This window comes from Scyliorhinus torazame, chromosome 16 (genome assembly GCF_047496885.1).
Source record: "Scyliorhinus torazame isolate Kashiwa2021f chromosome 16, sScyTor2.1, whole genome shotgun sequence".
Taxonomy (NCBI): domain Eukaryota; kingdom Metazoa; phylum Chordata; class Chondrichthyes; order Carcharhiniformes; family Scyliorhinidae; genus Scyliorhinus; species Scyliorhinus torazame.
In genome coordinates this window covers 73,404,550-73,423,727 of record NC_092722.1, presented here as the reverse complement: position 1 = coordinate 73,423,727, position 19,178 = coordinate 73,404,550, and the positions used below count along the sequence as shown (strand labels likewise).

At 51.4% G+C, this 19,178-nt stretch overlaps 1 protein-coding gene across 5 annotated transcripts in view; it reads left to right on the top strand.

The window, feature by feature from the left end:
• LOC140392876 (pleckstrin homology domain-containing family G member 5-like) overlaps nucleotides 1–18,101 on the top strand; it is a 243,494-nt gene extending 225,393 nt beyond the window's left edge. For 3 of the 5 annotated variants that reach the window (XM_072478625.1, XM_072478623.1, XM_072478624.1), the window contains 3 exons: nucleotides 4,564–4,679; nucleotides 5,964–6,106; nucleotides 14,196–18,101. In XM_072478625.1, coding sequence (XP_072334726.1) covers nucleotides 4,564–4,679; nucleotides 5,964–6,106; nucleotides 14,196–15,156 — 1,220 coding nt within the window. In that variant the 3' untranslated portion in view covers nucleotides 15,157–18,101. The remainder of the gene's footprint in view (nucleotides 1–4,563; nucleotides 4,680–5,963; nucleotides 6,107–14,195) is intronic. The other 2 variants (XM_072478626.1, XM_072478627.1) reach the window with 2 other exon arrangements.
• Nucleotides 18,102–19,178: the final 1,077 nt, after the last annotated feature.

Sequence of the window (19,178 nt, the reverse complement as noted above, 5' to 3'; positions counted from 1 at the left end):
ATCCCTGCCACCCTTCTTAAACAGAGGAACAACATTGGCTATTCTCCAGTCCTCCGGGACATCCCCTGAAGACAGCGAGGATCCAAAGATTTCTGTCAAGGCCTCAGCAATTTCCTCTCCAGCCTCCTTCAGTATTCTGGGGTAGATCCCATCCGGCCCTGGGGACTTATCTACCTTAATATTTTTTAAGACACCCAACACCTCGTCTTTTTGGATCACAATGTGACCCAGGCTATCTACACCCCCTACTCCAGACTCAACATCTACCAATTCCTTCTCTTTGGTGAATACTGATGCAAAGTATTCATTTAGTACCTCGCCCATTTCCTCTGGCTCCACACATAGATTCCCTTGCCTATCCTTCAGTGGGCCAACCCTTTCCCTGGCTACCCTCTTGCTTTTTATGTAAGTGTAAAAAGCCTTGGGATTTTCCTTAACCCTATTTGCCAATGCCTTTTCATGACCCCTTCTAGCCCTCCTGACTCCTTGCTTAAGTTCCTTCCTACTTTCCTTATATGCCACACAGGCTTCGTCTGTTCCCAGCCTTTTAGCCCTGACAAATGCCTCCTTTTTCTTTTTGACGAGGCCTACAATATCACTCGTCATCCAAGGTTCCCGAAAATTGCCGTATTTATCTTTCTTCCTCTCAGGAACATGCCTGTCCTGTATTCCTTTCAATTCCTTGCAACTCTCAACATCACAACCCACAATATCACAACCCTCAACATCACAACCCTCAACATCAGAACACTCAACATCGCCACATTCAACATCACAACACTCAACATTGCAAACCTCAACATGGCCATACTCAACATCACAACCCTCAACATCACAAAACTCAACATCAGAACACTCAACATCAGAACACTCAACATCGCCACATTCAACATCACAACACTCAACATTGCAAACCTCAACATGGCCATACTCAACATCACAACCCGCAACATCACAACATTCAACATTGCAACTCTCAACATCACAACCCACAATATCACAACCCTCAACATCACAACCCTCAACATCAGAACACTCAACATCGCCACATTCAACATCACAACACTCAACATTGCAAACCTCAACATGGCCATACTCAACATCACAACCCTCAACATCAGAACACTCAACATCGCCACATTCAACATCACAACATTCAACATTGCAACTCTCAACATCACAACACTCAACATCACAACCCACAATATCACAACCCTCAACATCAGAACACTCAACATCGCCACATTCAACATCACAACATTCAACATTGCAACCCTCAACATCACTAAACTCAACATCACAACACTCAACATCACAACACTCAACATCACAACACTCAACATGACAATCCACAGCATCACAACACTCAACGTCGCAACACTCAACATCGCAACCCTCAACATCGCAACACTCAACATCACAAAATTCAACATTGCAAGCATCATCATCGCAACACTCCACATTGTCACCCTGAAAATCTCAACATGGCAACCCTCAACATGGCAAACCTCAACATCTCAACCCTCAACATCTCAACCCTCAACATCGCAACCCTCAACATCCCAATACTCAACATCACAAGACTCAACACAAGACTCAACAACACAACACTCAACATCGCAACCCTCAACATCGCAACCCTCAACATCACAACCCTCAACATCCCAATACTCAACATCACAAGACTCAACAACACAACACTCAACATCGCAACCCTCAACATCGCAACCCTCAACATCGCAACATTCAGCAGCGCAACCCTCAACATGGCAACCCACAACATGGCAACACTCAACATTGCAACCCTCAACATTGCAACCCTCAACATCGCAAACCTCAACATGACAACGCTCAACATTGCAACCCTCAAAATCACAACACTCAACATCGCCACATTCAACATCAAAACACTCAACATTGCAACCCTTAACGTCACAACACTCAACATCGCCACCCTCAACATCACAACACCCAACATCACAGCACTCAACAACACAACACGCAACATGGCCATACTCAACATCACAACACTCAACATTGCAACCTTCAACATCGCAACACTCAACATCATCACCTTCTGAAAATCTGAACATGGCAACACTCAACATGGCAACACTCAACATGGCAAGCCTTAACATCAGAACACTCAACATCGCAACACTCAATGTCGCAACACTCAACATCACAACACTCAACATGGCAACCCTCAACATCACAACACTCAAAGTCGCAACACTCAACATGGCAATTCTCAACATCACATCACTCAATGTCGCAACACACAACAGCGCAATGTTCAATATCGCAACACTCAACATCACAAAATTCAACATTGCAACCTTCATCATCGCAACACTCCACGTTGTCACCCTGAAAATCTCAAGATGGCAACCCTCAACATCGCAACACTCAACGTCATAACACTCAACATCGCAACCCTCAACATCGCAACACTCAACGTCACAACACACAACATTGCAACCCTCAACATCGCAACACTCAACGTCATAACACTCAACATCGCAACCCTCAACATCGCAACACTCAACATCGCAACCCTCAACATCGCAACACTCATCACAACATTGCAACCCTCAACATCGCAACACTCAACATCGCCACATTCAACATCAAAACACTCAACATTGCAACCCTTAACGTCACAGCACTCAACATCGCCACCCTCAACATCACAACACCCAACATCACAGCACTCAACAACACAACACGCAACATGGCCATACTCAACATCACAACACTCAACATTGCAACCTTCAACATCGCAACACTCAACATCATCACCTTCTGAAAATCTGAACATGGCAACACTCAACATGGCAACACTCAACATGGCAAGCCTTAACATCAGAACACTCAACATCGCCACCCTCAACATCGCAACACCCAACATCACAGCACTCAACAACACAACACGCAACATGGCCATACTCAACATCACAACACTCAACATTGCAACCTTCAACATCGCAACACTCAACATCATCACCTTCTGAAAATCTGAACATGGCAACACTCAACATGGCAAGCGTTAACATCAGAACACTCAACATCGCAACACTCAATGTCGCAACACTCAACATCACAACACTCAACATGGCAACCCTCAACATCACAACACTCAAAGTCGCAACACTCAACATGGCAATCCTCAACATCGCATCACTCAATGTCGCAACACACAACAGCGCAATGTTCAATATCGCAACACTCAACATCACAAAATTCAACATTGCAACCTTCATCATCGCAACACTCCACGTTGTCACCCTGAAAATCTCAAGATGGCAACCCTCAACATCGCAACACTCAACGTCATAACACTCAACATCGCAACCCTCAATATCGCAACACTCAACATCACAAAATTCAACATTGCAACCTTCATCATCGCAACACTCCACGTTGTCACCCTGAAAATCTCAAGATGGCAACCCTCAACATCGCAACACTCAACGTCACAACACACAACATTGCAACCCTCAACATCGCAACCCTCAACATCGCAACACTCAACGTCACAACACACAACATTGCAACCCTCAACATCGCAACGCTCAACATCGCAACACTCATCACAACATTGCAACCCTCAACATCGCAACACTCAACATCGCAACCATCAATATCGCAACCCTCAACATCGCAACCCACAACACTCAAGATCGCAACACTCAACATTACAACACCCACCATTGCAACACTCAATGTCGCAATACTCAACATCACAACACTCAACATCACAACACTCAATGTCGCGACACTCAATGTCACAATCCTCAACGTCGTAAACTTCAACATCGCAACACTCAATGTCACAACCCTCAACTTCGTAACGCTCAACTTCTCAATCCTCAACAGCGCAAAACTCAACACCACAACACTCAACATCACAACGCTCAACATCTCAGCGCTCAACATCACAACGCTCAACTTCGCAATGCTCAATGTCACAACACTCAATGTCACAACCCGCAATGTCACAACGCTCAACATCACAACACTCAACATTGCAACCCTCAACATGACAATCCTCCACATCGCAACCCTCAACATTGCAACACTCTCAGGATTGGTACAACACTGGGTTAGATGCAGAGTAAAGCTCCCTCTACACTGTTCCCATCAAACACTCCCAGGACAGGTACAGCACGGGTTAGATACAGAGTAAAGCTCCTTCTACACTGTCCCCATGAAACACTCCAGGGCAGGTACAGCATGGGGTTAGATACAGAGTAAAGCTCCCTCTACACTGTCCCCATCAAACACCCCCAGGACAGGTACAGCACAGGGTTAGATACAAAATAAAGCTCCCTCTAACACTGTCCCCATGAAACACTCCCAGGACAGGTACAGCACGGGTTAGATACAGAGTAAAGCTCCTTCTACACTGTCCCCATGAAACACTCCAGGGTAGGTACAGCATGGGGTTAGATACAGAGTCAGCCTCCCTTTACACTGTCCCCATCAAACACTCCCAGAACAGATACAGCACGGGGTTAGAAATACATTTGACTGTAATGCTGATGGATTCTTGCTGTGCAGGTACCTTTCTCCTGATGTATGTGAATGAGTTACACAGTGTGGTTGCTGCCTACACATTCCAGGCTCCGAGCAGTAGTCTCTGTAAAGGTTGGATAGATAGTCTCACTGCAGCCCAGGTGAGTACAGAATTTGAAAATAGATGTGAAGACATTTGTTAAAGTTTAAAGCATTAATTAAATGAGGTTATGGGGTGGCAGGGGGATGGGAATCAGTCCGATTATTGCTCCCGGTCCCTGTCCAGTGACCCTGGGTTAGGGAGGAGAGTGAATCAGCCCGGGTTCCTGCTCCTGATCCCTGTCCAGTGACTCTGGGTTAGGGAGGGGGTGAATCAGCCCGGGTTCCTGCTCCCGGTCCCTGTCCAGTGACCCTGGGTTAGGGAGGGAGTGAATCAGTCCGGGTTCCTGCTCCTGATCCCTGTCCAGTGACCCTGGGTTAGGGAGGGGGTGAATCAGCCCGGGTTCCTGCTCCTGATCCCTGTCCAGTGAACCCTGGGTTAGGGAGGGGGTGAATCAGTCCGGGTTCCTGCTCCTGATCCCTGTCCAGTGACTCTGGGTTAGGGAGGGGGTGAATCAGCCCGGGTTCCTGCTCCTGATCCCTCTCCAGTGACCCCTGGGTTAGGGAGCGGGAGTGAATCAGCCCAGTTCCTGCTCCTGATCCCTGTCCCGTGACCCTGGGATAGGGAGGGGGTGAATCAGCCCGGGTTCCTGCTCCTGATCCCTGTCCAGTGACTCTGGGTTAGGGAGTGGGAGTGAATCAGCCCAGTTCCTGCTCCTGATCCCTGTCCAGTGACCTCTGGGTTAGGGAGGGAGTGAATCAGCCCGGGTTCCTGCTCCTGATCCCTGTCCAGTGACTCTGGGTTAGGGAGGGGGTGAATCAGTCCGGGTTCCTGCTCCTGATCACTGTCCAGTGACCCCTGGGTTAGGGAGGGAGTGAATCAGCCCGGGTTCCTGCTCCTGATCCCTGTCCAGTGACCCTGGGTTAGGGAGTGGGAGTGAATTAGCCCAGTTCCTGCTCCTGATCCCTGTCCAGTGACCCTGGGTTAGGGAGGGGGTGAATCAGTCCGGGTTCCTGCTCCTGATCCCTGTCCAGTGACTCTGGGTTAGGGAGTGGGAGTGAATCAGCCCGGGTTCCTGCTCCTGATCCCTGTCCAGTGACCCTGGGTTAGGGAGTGGGAGTGAATTAGCCCAGTTCCTGCTCCTGATCCCTGTCCAGTGACCCTGGGTTAGGGAGGGGGTGAATCAGTCCGGGTTCCTGCTCCTGATCACTGTCCAGTGACCCCTGGGTTAGGGAGGGAGTGAATCAGCCCGGGTTCCTGCTCCTGATCCCTGTCCAGGGATGAAATGTTGAAGGTTGGATTGAAGTAATGGAGGATGTGAGCTAGGTGAATTTTATTCACACAGAAACAGTTAGAGTTGCTGCGGTCTCGAGAGGCCTGGATGTGTCAGGCACAATTTAAACAGATGCAGGAGAATCAAGAATCTGCGATTCGAGATCGGAATTCCCCCAATCTGTGTCGGAGAAATCCCAGCAATGGAGACGTCAGGTATGTCCAAATGCCAATGTTTGAGTTGACAAGCAGGTTTCAGTGTCGGGCTGCCCCAGTGTCATTGGTGTGACCGATCTCACCCTCAGTCCTCTCAGTCATACCCCCCTCAGTACCCTCACTCCCTCCCTCTCTGACCGATCACTCCCTCAGTCCCCTCAGTCATACCCCCCTCAGTACCCTCACTCCCTCCCTCTCTGACCGATCACTCCCTCAGTCCCCTCAGTCATACCCCCCTCAGTACCCTCACTCCCTCCCTCTGACCGATCTTACCCTCAGTCCCCTCAGTCATACCCCCCTCAGTACCCTCACTCCCTCCCTCTCTGACCGACCTCACCCTCACTCCCCTCAGTCATACCCCCCTCAGTACCTTCACTCCCTCCCTCTCTGACCGATCTCACCCTCAGTCCCCTCAGTCATACCCCCCTCAGTACCCTCACTCCCTCCATCTCTGACCGATCTCACCCTCACTCCCCTTCGCACCATACCCCGCTCAGTATCCTCCCTCTCTGACCGATCACTCCCTCACTCCCCTTCGCACCATACCCCCCTCAGTATCCTCATTCACTCCCTCTCTGACCGATCTCACCCTCAGTCCCCTTCGCACCATACCCCCCTCAGTTTCCTCACTCCCTCCCTCTCTGACCGATCACTCCCTCAGTCCCCTTCGCACCATACCCCCCTCAGTTTCCACACTCCCTTCCTCTCTGACCGATCACTCCCTCAGTCCCCTTCGCACCATACCCCCCTCAGTATCCTCACTCCCTCCCTCTCTGACCGATCTCACCCTCAGTCCCCTCAGTCATACCCCCCTCAGTACCCTCACTCCCTCCCTCTCTGACCGATCTCACCCTCAGTCCCCTTCGCACCATACCCCCCTCAGTTTCCTCACTCCCTCCCTCTCTGACTGATCTCACCCTCAGTCCCCTTCGCACCATACCCCCCTCAGTATCCTCACTCCCTCCCTCTCTGACCGATCACTCCCTCAGTCTCCTTCGCACCATACCCCCCTCAGTACCCTCCCTCCCTTCCTCTCTGACCGATCTCACCCTCAGTCCCCTTCGCACCATACCCCCCTCAGTTTCCTCACTTCCTCCCTCTCTGACCGATCACTCCCTCAGTCCCCTTCGCACCATACCCCCCTCAGTATCCTCATTCACTCCCTCTCTGACCGATCTCACCCTCAGTCCCCTTCGCACCATACCCCCCTCAGTACCCTCCCTCTCTGACCGATCTCACCCTCAGTCCCCTTCGCACCATACCCCCCTCAGTACCCTCCCTCCCTCCCTCTCTGACCGATCACTCCCTCAGTCCCCTTCGCATCATACCCTCCTCGGTATCCTCACTCCCTCCCTCTCTGACCGATCACTTCCTCAGTCCCCTTCGCACCATACCCCCCTCAGTATCCTCACTCCCTCCCTCTCTGACCGATCACTCCCTCAGTCCCCTTCGCACCATACCCCCCTCAGTACCCTCACTCCCTCCCTCTCTGACCGATCACTCCCTCAGTCCCCTTCGCACCATACCCCCCTCAGTATCCTCACTCCCTCCCTCTCTGACCGATCACTCCCTCAGTCCCCTTCGCACCATACCCCCTCAGTACCCTCACTCCCTCCCTCTCTGACCGATCACTCCCTCAGTCCCCTTCGCACCATACCCCCCTCAGTATCCTCACTCCCTCCCTCTCTGACCGATCACTCCCTCAGTCCCCTTCGCACCATACCCCCCTCAGTACCCTCACTCCCTCCCTCTCTGACCGATCACTCCCTCAGTCCCCTTCGCACCATACCCCCTCAGTATCCTCACTCCCTCCCTCTCTGACCGATCACTCCCTCAGTCCCCTTCGCACCATACCCCCCTCAGTATCCTCACTCCCTCCCTCTCTGACTGATCTCACCCTCAGTCCCCTTCGCACCATACCCCCCTCAGTTTCCTCACTCCCTCCCTCTCTGACCGATCACTCCCTCAGTCCCCTTCGCATCATACCCCCCTCAGTATCCTCACTCCCTCCCTCTCTGACCGATCACTCCCTCAGTCCCCTTCGCACCATACCCCCCTCAGTACCCTCACTCCCTCCCTTTCTGACCGATCACTCCCTCAGTCCCCTCAGTCATACCCCCCTCAGTATCCTCACTCCCTCCCTTTCTGACCGATCACTCCCTCAGTCCCCTTCGAATCATACCCTCCTCAGTACCCTCACTCCCTCCCTCTCTGACCGATCACTCCCTCAGTCCCCTCAGTCATACCCCCCTCAGTATCCTCACTCCCTCCCTCTCTGACCGATCACTCCCTCAGTCCCCTCAGTCATAACCCCCTCAGTACCCTCACTCCCTCCCTCTCTGACTGATCTCACCCTCAGTCCCCTTCGCACCATACCCCCCTCAGTTTCCTCACTCCCTCCCTCTCTGACCGATCACTCCCTCAGTCCCCTTCGCACCATACCCCCCTCAGTATCCTCACTCCCTCCCTCTCTGACTGATCACTCCCTCAGTCCCCTTCGCACCATACCCCCCTCAGTACCCTCACTCCCTCCCTTTCTGACCGATCACTCCCTCAGTCCCCTCAGTCATACCCCCCTCAGTACCCTCACTCCCTCCCTCTCTGACCGATCACTCCCTCACTCCCCTCAGTCATACCCCCCTCAGTACCCTCACTCCCTCCCTCTCTGACCGATCTCACCCTCAGTCCCCTTCGCACCATACCCCCCTCAGTATCCTCACTCCCTCCCTCTCTGACCGATCACTCCCTCAGTCTCCTTCGCACCATACCCCCCTCAGTACCCTCCCTCCCTTCCTCTCTGACCGATCTCACCCTCAGTCCCCTTCGCACCATACCCCCCTCAGTATCCTCACTCCCTCCCTCTCTGACCGATCACTCCCTCAGTCCCCTTCGCACCATACCCCCCTCAGTACCCTCACTCCCTCCCTCTCTGACCGATCACTCCCTCAGTCCCCTTCGCACCATACCCCCCTCAGTACCCTCACTCCCTCCCTTTCTGACCGATCACTCCCTCAGTCCCCTCAGTCATACCCCCCTCAGTATCCTCACTCCCTCCCTTTCTGACCGATCACTCCCTCAGTCCCCTTCGAATCATACCCTCCTCAGTACCCTCACTCCCTCCCTCTCTGACCGATCACTCCCTCAGTCCCCTCAGTCATACCCCCCTCAGTATCCTCACTCCCTCCCTCTCTGACCGATCACTCCCTCAGTCCCCTCAGTCATAACCCCCTCAGTACCCTCACTCCCTCCCTCTCTGACTGATCTCACCCTCAGTCCCCTTCGCACCATACCCCCCTCAGTTTCCTCACTCCCTCCCTCTCTGACCGATCACTCCCTCAGTCCCCTTCGCACCATACCCCCCTCAGTTTCCACACTCCCTTCCTCTCTGACCGATCTCACCCTCAGTCCCCTTCGCACCATACCCCCCTCAGTACCCTCACTCCCTCCCTCTCTGACTGATCACTCCCTCAGTCCCCTTCGCACCATACCCCCCTCAGTACCCTCACTCCCTCCCTTTCTGACCGATCACTCCCTCAGTCCCCTCAGTCATACCCCCCTCAGTATTCTCACTCCTTCCCTTTCTGACCGATCACTCCCTCAGTCCCCTTCGAATCATACCCTCCTCAGTACCCTCACTCCCTCCCTCTCTGACCGATCACTCCCTCAGTCCCCTCAGTCATACCCCCCTCAGTATCCTCACTCCCTCCCTCTCTGACCGATCACTCCCTCAGTCCCCTTCGCACCATACCCCCTTCAGTATCCTCACTCCCTCCCTCTCTGACTGATCACTCCCTCAGTCCCCTTCGCACCATACCCCCCTCAGTACCCTCACTCCCTCCCTTTCTGACCGATCACTCCCTCAGTCCCCTTCGCATCATACCCCCCCTCAGTATCCTCACTCCCTCCCTTTCTGACCGATCACTCCCTCAGTCCCCTTCGAATCATACCCTCCTCAGTACCCTCACTCCCTCCCTCTCTGACCGATCACTCCCTCAGTCCCCTCAGTCATAACCCCCTCAGTACTGTCATAATCTTGTAGACTTCTATCAGGTTGCCCCTCAACCTCCGCCGTTGCAGAAGAACAAGCCAAGTTTCTCCAACCTCTCCTCATGGCTAATATCCTCCATACCATGTAATAACCTGGTTAGTCTTTTCTGTACCCTCTCCAAAGCTTCCACATCCTTCTGGTAGTGAGGCAACCAGAATTGAACACTATATTCCAAGTGCGGCCTAACTAAGGTCCTATGAAGTTGCAACATGACTTGCCAATTTTTAAACTCAATGCCTGGTTGATGAAGGCAAGCATGACTACCTTCTCCACCTGCATTGCCACTTTCAGTGACCTGTGTGTACTGGTGTACCCAGATTCCTCTGCCTATCAATACTCTGAAGGATTCTGCCATTTACTGTATATTTCCGACATGTATTAGAGCTTCCAAAATGCATGACCTCACATTTGTCCAGATTAAACACCATCTGCCATCTCTCCGCCCAAGTCTCCAACCAATCTAGATCTGCTGTATCCTCTGAAGGTCCTATTCGCAAGTCTACCAACCTTTGCGCCGTCCGCAAACTTACTAATCAAACCAGTTACATTTTCCCCCAAATCATTTTATATATTACAAACAGCAAAGGTCCCAGCACTGATCCCTGCGGAACACCACTGGTCACAGCCCTCCATTCAGAAACGCACCCTTCCACTGCTACCCTCTGTCTCCTATGACCGAGCCAGTCTGTATCCATCTTGCCAGCTCACCTCTGATCCTGTGCAACTTAGCCTTCTGTACTAGTCTGCCATGAGGGACCTTGTCAAAGGCATTACGAAAGTCCATGTAGACAATATCCACTGCCCTACCCTCATCAATCATGTTCGTCACTTTCTCGAAAAACTGGATCAAGGTGGTAAGACACAACCTCCCCTTCACAAAACCATGTTACCTCTCACTAATACGTCCACTCATTTCCAAGTGGGAGTAAATCCTGTCTCGAAGAATCCTCTCTAATAATTCCCCTACCACTGACATAAGGCTCACCGGCCTGTAATTACCTGGATTATCCTTGCTATCCTTCTGAAACAAAGGAACAACATTAGCTATTCTCCAAAACTCTGGGACCTCCCCTGTAGCCAGTGAGGATACAAAGATTTCTCTTAAGGCCTCAGCAATTTCCTCCCTTGCCTCTCTCAGTATTCTGGGGTATATCCCATCAGGCCCTGGGGGCTTGTCTACCTTAATGTTTGTCAAGGCCCCCAATACCGCCTCCTTTTTAATCTCAACATGACCCAAACTATCAACACACCCTTTCCCAGACTCATCATCCACCAAGTCCTTCCCTTTGGTGAATACTGATGCAAAGTGCTCATTTAATATTTTGCCCATTTCCTCTGGCTCCACACATAGATTCACTCCCCTGTTATTGAGTGGACCAACCCTGTCCCTGGCTACCTTCTTGCTCTTTATATATGTATAAAAAACCTTGGGATTTTCCTTAATCCTGCTGGCCAATGACTTTTTGTGACCCCTTTTAGCACTCCTGACTCCTTGCTTAAGTTTCTTTTTGCTTTCCTTGTATTCCACACTTGCTTTGAGTGTTCCCAGTCTCCTCGCCTTGACAAATGCCTCCTTTTTCTTTTTGACGAGGCCTACAATATTTCTTGTCATCCGATGTCCCCGAAACTTGCCATACATATCCTTCATCCTTACAGGAACGTGCCTGTCCTGAATTCCTATCAACTTACACTTGAAGGCCTCCCACATGCCAGATGTTGATTTGCCCTCAAAACATCTTCCCCCAATCTACATTCTTCAGTTCCTGTCAGTTTTGTTGTAATTAGCCTTTCCTCAATTTAGCACCTTCACCTGAGGACTTTTCCATCAGTATCTTAAAGCTTACTGAATTGTGACCACTGTTCCCAAACTGCTCCCCTACTGAAACATCGACCACCTAGCTGGGGTCATTCCCCAATAACAGGTCCAGTACGGCCCCGTCTCTAGTTGGACTATCTACATACTGTTTCAAGAAGCTCTCTTGGATGCTCTTTACAAACTCTGCCCCATCCATGCCCCTAACACTAAATGCGTCCCAGTCAATGTTAAAATCACTCACCACAACAACCCTGTTACTTTACATCTTGCCAAAATCTGCCTACATATCTGTTCCTCTATCTCCCGCTGGCTGTTGTGAGGCCTATAGTAAACCCCCAACATTGTGACTACATCCTTTCTATTCCTGAGCTCTACCCAGATTGCCTTGCAGTATGAGCCCTCCGAGGTGTCCTCCCAAAGTATAGGTGTGATATTCTCCTTAACCAGTAGTGAAACTCCCCAACCCTTTTACATCCCCCTCTATCCCGCCTGAAACATCTGCCAATCCTGTCCTTCCCTTAACCAAGTCTCTGTTATGGGGACAATAAATTATCTTTCCCTCAGTCTCTCCACCTCCCCTATACTCTACCTCAACCTCAACGATATCGCCCTCAGTCTTCTCCCCATCATAGCCCCCTCAGTACCCACCCTGACTCCCTCTTTGAATCTCTCCCAAAGTGCTTCCTCTCTCCCAATACCCTCCCTCACCCTGAATGATATCTCCCTCAGCACTCCTGCCGATACCATTCCTCACCCTGAATAATATATCCCTCAGTCCCTCCCACTCCCCTAATACCCTACGTCATTCTCAACGTTATCTCCCTCAGTCCCTCCCCTCGAAACCCTCTCACCCTGAATGATCTCACCCTCAGTCCCCTCACTCGCCAATACTCTCTCCCTGATACCCCCTCACTCTGAATGTTCCCCCTCAGTCCCTTCCTGACACCCTCCCTCACTCTGAACGATCTCTCCCTCAGTCCCTCACCGATAGCCTCCCTCATCCTGATTGATCTCTCCCTCAGTCTCTCCCCCGACACCCTTCCTCACTCTGAACGATCTCTCCCTCAGTCCCTCCCCAGACACCCTCCCTCACTCTGGACGATCTCTCCCTCAGTCTCTCCCCCGACACCCTCCCTCACTCTGGCCGATCTCTCCCTCAGTCCCTCCCCCGATACCCTCCCTCACTCTGAACGATCTCTCCCTCAGCCCCTCCCCCGACACCCTCCCTCACCCTGAACGATCTCTCCCTCAGTCCCTCCCCGATACCCTCCTTCACTCTGAACGATCTCTCCCTCAGTCCCTCCCCGATACCCTCCCTCACCCTGATTGATCTCTCCCTCAGTCCCTCCCCCAACACCCTCCCTCACCCTGAACAATCTCTCCCTCAATCCTTCCCCGATACCCTCCCTCACTCTGAACGATCTCTCCCTCAGTCCCTCTCCCGATACCCTCCCTCACTCTGAACGATCTCTCCCTCAGTCCCTCCCCGATACCCTCCCTCACTCGGAACGATCTCTCCCTCAGTCCCTCCCCGAAACCGTCCCTCACTCTGAACGATCTCTCCCTCAGTCCCTCGACCCTGATATTCAAATTCAACAACAACCTCAACATTTTAAACACTGGTAAATTAAGGTGGGGGCTAATACCGGGAAGCTAGATTGAACTCCGGTATTTAATAGGTGCACAATTCTAATGGTGGTCATTATAGGAGTGGCAGATTTGTGTGTAAGGGGAACGAGACGGTCAGAGATACCCCCAGTTGGGTAACTTGACTCCATGCTGATGAAGTGAAATGTAGTACGAAGTCTTACAACACCAGGTTAAAGTCCAACAGGTTTGTTTCGAATCACTAGCTTTCGGAGCACTGCTCCTTCCTCAGGTGAATGAAGAGGTGGGTTCCAGAAACATTTATATAGACAAAGTCAATGATGCAAGATGATACTTTGAATGGCAGTCTTTGCAGGTAATTAAGTTGTTATATATCCCTCATCCTGGCTTGGCTTGAGACAATTCACACCTCTTTAACCTGCTCCATCTGGACATGTAACGACTTAATTACCTGCAAAGACTCGCATTCAAAGTATCGTATTGCATCACTGACTTTGTCTATCTCAATGTTTCTGGAATCCTGGTGTTGTAAGACGTCTTACTGTGCTCATCCCAGTCCAACGCCAACATCTCCACATCAAAGTGAAATGTGTTTCCTCTTGTCACTCCCTGTGCAGCCTCTCAGACAGAAGCTCCCCTCGCATTCCACAGGTTCTCCTGACATCCCCAGAGAATCCCGATCCCGAGGCTGATGACGAGCGGATCAAGAAGGGCCACGTCTCTCCAGGTTCACCCCGCCGACGCTTGCCTGGCCGCAGTTGCTCCCCAGGAAGGGTGGGTGCACAGAGAGTCATCGAGAGGCGGCTGAGGAAGAACGGATCTCCCAAACAAAGCCAGTGTGCGGAGGGCCCAGAAATCCAGTTGCAGGATGTTGACCATGAGCAGGCCGAACCCATGGAGAGGCCAGTAATCCAGTCCCAGGATGTTGGCCGTCAGCAGGCCGAACCCGTGGAAGGGCCAGTAATCCAGTCCCAGGATGTTGGCCGTCAGCAGGCCGAACCCGTGGAAGGGCCAGTATTCCAGTACCAGGATGTTGGCCGTGAGCAGGCCGAACCCGTGGAAGGGCCAGTATTCCAGTACCAGGATGTTGGCCGTCAGCAGGCCGAACCCGTGGAAGGGCCAGTATTCCAGTACCAGGATGTTGGCCGTGAGCAGGCCAAACCCACGGAGGGCCCAGAAATCCAGTCCCAGGATGTTGACCGTGAGCAGGCTGATCCCGCGGAAGGGCCAGTATTCCAGTACCAAGTTTCAAACAGGGTCCACGCTGAGACTGTGGAGAGTTTAGAAATCCAGGCCCCGGTGTCAGACGGGGCTCAGGACAATCCCGATTCAGGGTCCAATTTGCTGCCGCAGTCTCCGGACTGGGGCCTCCCCGAGTTGCGACAGCGAGAGGATCCAAGGTCCTCTGGACCCTGTCCAGTGATGGAGACCCTCAGGAGAGCCAAGGCAATGAAGGGCAGCCTGCCTGAGCAAGCCGGAAACCCCCAGGATGCGGTGGAGGGAGAGAAGCCGGGAGCGGTAACTCACCCCATCGGATCCTCACACTCGCTGAACTCCAACGTATTCGCTCGCCTCTGAATCTTAACTCTACATTAACCATATCGTCAGCAAATATTTACACTCTAAATCTCCCCTTTACACTGGCCCCATCAAACACACCTAGTACAGGTGCAGAGTAAAGCTCCTTCTGCACTGTCCCCATCAAACACTCCCAGGATAGCACAGCACGGGGTTAGATACAGAGTAAAGCTCCCTCTACACTGTCAGTATCAAACACTCCCAGGACAGGTACAGCACATGGTTAGATACAGAGTAAAGCTCCCTCTACACTGTCCCCATGAAACACTCCCAGGGCAGGTACAGCACAGGGTTAGATACAGAGTAAAGCTTCCTCGACACTGTCCCCATCAAACACTCCCAGGGCAGGTAGAGCAGGGGTTAGATACAGAGTAAATCTCCCTCTACACTGTTCCCATCAAACACTCCCGGACAGGTACAGCACGGGGTTAGATACAGAGTAAAGCTCCCTCAACACTGTCCCCATCCAACACACCTAGGACAAGTATAGCACGGGGTTAGGTACAGAGTAAAGCTCCCTCTACACTGCCCCATCAAACACTCCCCGGACTGTTACAGCACGAGGTTAGATACAGAGTAAAGCTCCCTCTACACTGTCCCCATCAAACACTCCCAGGACAGGTGCAGCATGGGGTTAGATACAGAGTAAAGCTCCCTCTACACTGTCCCCATCAAACACTCCCAGGACAGGTACAGCACGGGGTTAGATACAGAGTAAAGCTCCCTCTACACTGCCCCATCAAACACTCCCAGGACAGGTACAGCACGGGGTTAGATACAGAGTAAAGCTCCCTCTACACTGTCCCCATTGTAGCGGGATCCCTTTTTACCTCCACCCCCGTGGGCTTCTACCAGGCTTGGCACCCCGTCGTCCAAGCCCCACCACTGCCCGGGTGATCCTCTCTCTCACCGGTGGATTCGCTACCACCTGCGCCTGCTTCACCTGAGCAGCGCCCCCAAGAGAGAGAGGAAAGGAAAACCTCTGCCCACCTGTACCTGGCAGCCTTTCCTGAGTGAACGGGTTCGAATCACCCAGGGATTTCCCTCAGTTCTCGACACCGGATTTATGGTAAGGAGTATTTTAATAGAGTGACTTGGCTAGAGCTCGTTGGTGAGCGATTGAAGGAATTGAGACAGACGCCAATTCCAAAATCCAAACACATATATTTATTAATTGCCAAGATCAACCACCACCAAATACAGAAAACACACAATTATCTTATACTTTAATGACTATTACTATGGAAGGAATACTATCGCAGCACAACGTAAAACTTACATACACAATTTTAGCAATCTTTTAAAAGGACAAAATAGGAGCATGCACCCCCTTTCCCCAAAGCCTCAACCACTTTGACCCAGGAAGTGTAGAAGATTGTAGTTTCGTCGGGCAGTATGGTCGGCACGGGCTTGGAGGGCCGAAGGGCCTGTTCCTGTGCTGTACATTTCTTTGTTCTATACTAGTCCCGGGAGCTTCGCAAGCTGCTGCGGGATACTTACCATCCAAGGCTGATGTTGTAGGAGCAGAGAGTTCAGCACGAGCAGAAGATCCTAAGAGATCGAATGGCCGTTTGACCACCCTTTTTATCGTCCAAAATCCAAGTTTTTTTTGCTCCAGTCCAGCTTCTTTTGTGTGAGCATGTAAGTTAGCATTTCAAAGTTCCCGCAGGTCCCGCCCCTTCTCCTGATAGGTCCAGGTAGCCAGCTCCAGTCTTAAACGGCTTCCTGCCCGCTCCATTGTCCTGGGAGATCACGGTCTTCCACACCTCGTTCAGAAGATGGGATTTTCGAGTCTGCCATTCGCTCGAGATTGCTGCCATTATGACCTGATTATGCTGATGGATTTTTCAGCTCCGATGGAGACAAGGTCATTATCATATGTAAGGAGTTCTTACCAACACATTGTTTCTTGGCTGGGGAAGTTTCAGGGCTATTAGCATTTCCATTGTGCCCTTTGCTGATCCAATTAGTGCTGTCTGTCTACTGATGAGTTGTAAGTCCAGGGAGGGGGTTGCTGCAAACATTCCTTTCACACTCACAGACAGCCCTGCAAGCCAAGCTTGCTGGGAAAAATTTGGCCAAGAAAGGTGTCCATTTTACAGTTTCTGAGGTTAAAGTCCGGTTTCGCAGTTCAAGGGGACCAGGGGTTGCCCGAGATTCTTACACCGTCAAGCACTCGCAGTGTCTGGGGAGTTTGGGGGGAGGATGGGGATGTTCTTTGATGGTTCCTTGTGATCAAAGAGCTGGGAATAACCTGGTGTGGAGGGAAGATGATGTGGTTTAGCTTGGGAAGAAGGCAAGAGGAGATGGACAGCCCTGCCACATGACATATTTCTTTGGATTGTCAATGCGTTTCATGGACGGTGTTCCTGCCATCTCTCCACAGGGAGGTTTAAAATTTACTGATAAACTCACTACCTGAACTTACTGAATGAATGGAACCCGGCTGAAGAGGAGAATCGAAGGAATTGGGCGTAAATCCAGAACTGCGGGACAAAATCCAAGTTTATACCTGTTGCCCAGCTCCGCCCCCCCCCTCCTCACTTAGCTCTCCCTCTCCCTCTTTCTGTCGCACTCTGTCTCTCTCTCTCTCTCTTTCTCGCTCTATCCCGGTCTCTCTCTCTATCCCCAGCTCTCTCTTGGTCTGTCTCTCTTTTTATCGCTCTGCCTCTCTCTCATGTCTCTCTGTTTCTGCCTCCCTGTCTCTGCCTCTCTGTCTCTGTCTCTCTGTCTCTGTCTCTCTTCCGCTTCCCTCTCTCTTTCCGCCTCTCTGTGACGGTCCCTGATAGACTAACTGCACCCTGGTTTCATTGGTGATGCTCTGTTCTGTGTGAAAACCCAGCCTGGGGCAGTTTAAATTGTAATGAAACATCTACACTCAGTGACTCGAGCCCTTGTAAATAAATCAGCAAACTTACTGTATTAAAAACCCCTTTCTACTGTAACCGGGTTTAGCATTCTTGATGCAGCTGGGAGGAGTGAATGAGAGGGTTAATCCCTCTCCGATAGGGGAAAGGGCTGCCTGGTGTGTGTAACTGGGAGGAGGTGGGTAAGATGCATTAATTCCACAATGTTTATCAACTGACTATTAATTTTGTTCAGTATTATTATGTCTAGAAGCTTCCCCACTTTTGTGGTTAACCAATTGGTCAGTAATTATTGGGCTGAGGTTTAATATCCTTTATTAAAAATGAGTGTATCCTTTGCAAATAAGGTGGGAGTCTTCACCCCAGCGCACCCCCAGGATCAAGCGGGTGAAAGAGAGAGACCAGCAAGATGGGGCACCACATGTGTCTGTGTTTGTTTGTGGTGAGGAAGAGGGAAACTGAATTTTCAGAAACTCAGATATCTGAAATGAACAAATTCTCTGTGAAATTAACACACACTCAGTGAAATTAATCCACAGACAATGAAATTAACAAACACAGTGAAATTAACACAGTGAAATTAATACACAGTGAAATTAATAGTTAAATTAACAATGTGAAATTAACACAGTAAAATTCACAGAGTCAAATTAACGAGTACAATTAACACAGCAAAATTATCAATGTGAAATTAACACGCAGTGAAATTAACACAGTGAAATTAACACACACTGAAATTAACACAGTGGGCGGGATTCCCTGACCTTCCCTGACCCCCCGCCAGGCCGGAGAATCACCGGGGGCGGCGTGAATCCCGCTCCGCCACTCCAACGCCGGCTGCCGAATTCTCCGGCGCCGGTTTTCGGGCGGGAGCAGCGCCCCCCCCCCCCCCCCGTCAATTCACCGGGCCCCGATGGGTCGAGCGGCCGCCCGTTTTCGGCCAGTCCCGCCGGCGAGAAGTAGACATGGTCCATCCCGGTGGGACCTGGCTTGGAGGGCGGCTAGCAGAGTTCTCGGGGGGGGGCTCGGGGGAATGGACCCCGGGGGGGGAGGGCCCACGGTGGCCTGTCCCGGGATCGGGGCCCACCGATCTGCGAGTGGGCCTGTGCCTTGGAGGCATTGTGATGAACGGTTACTGTAACACTGTACCCTTGT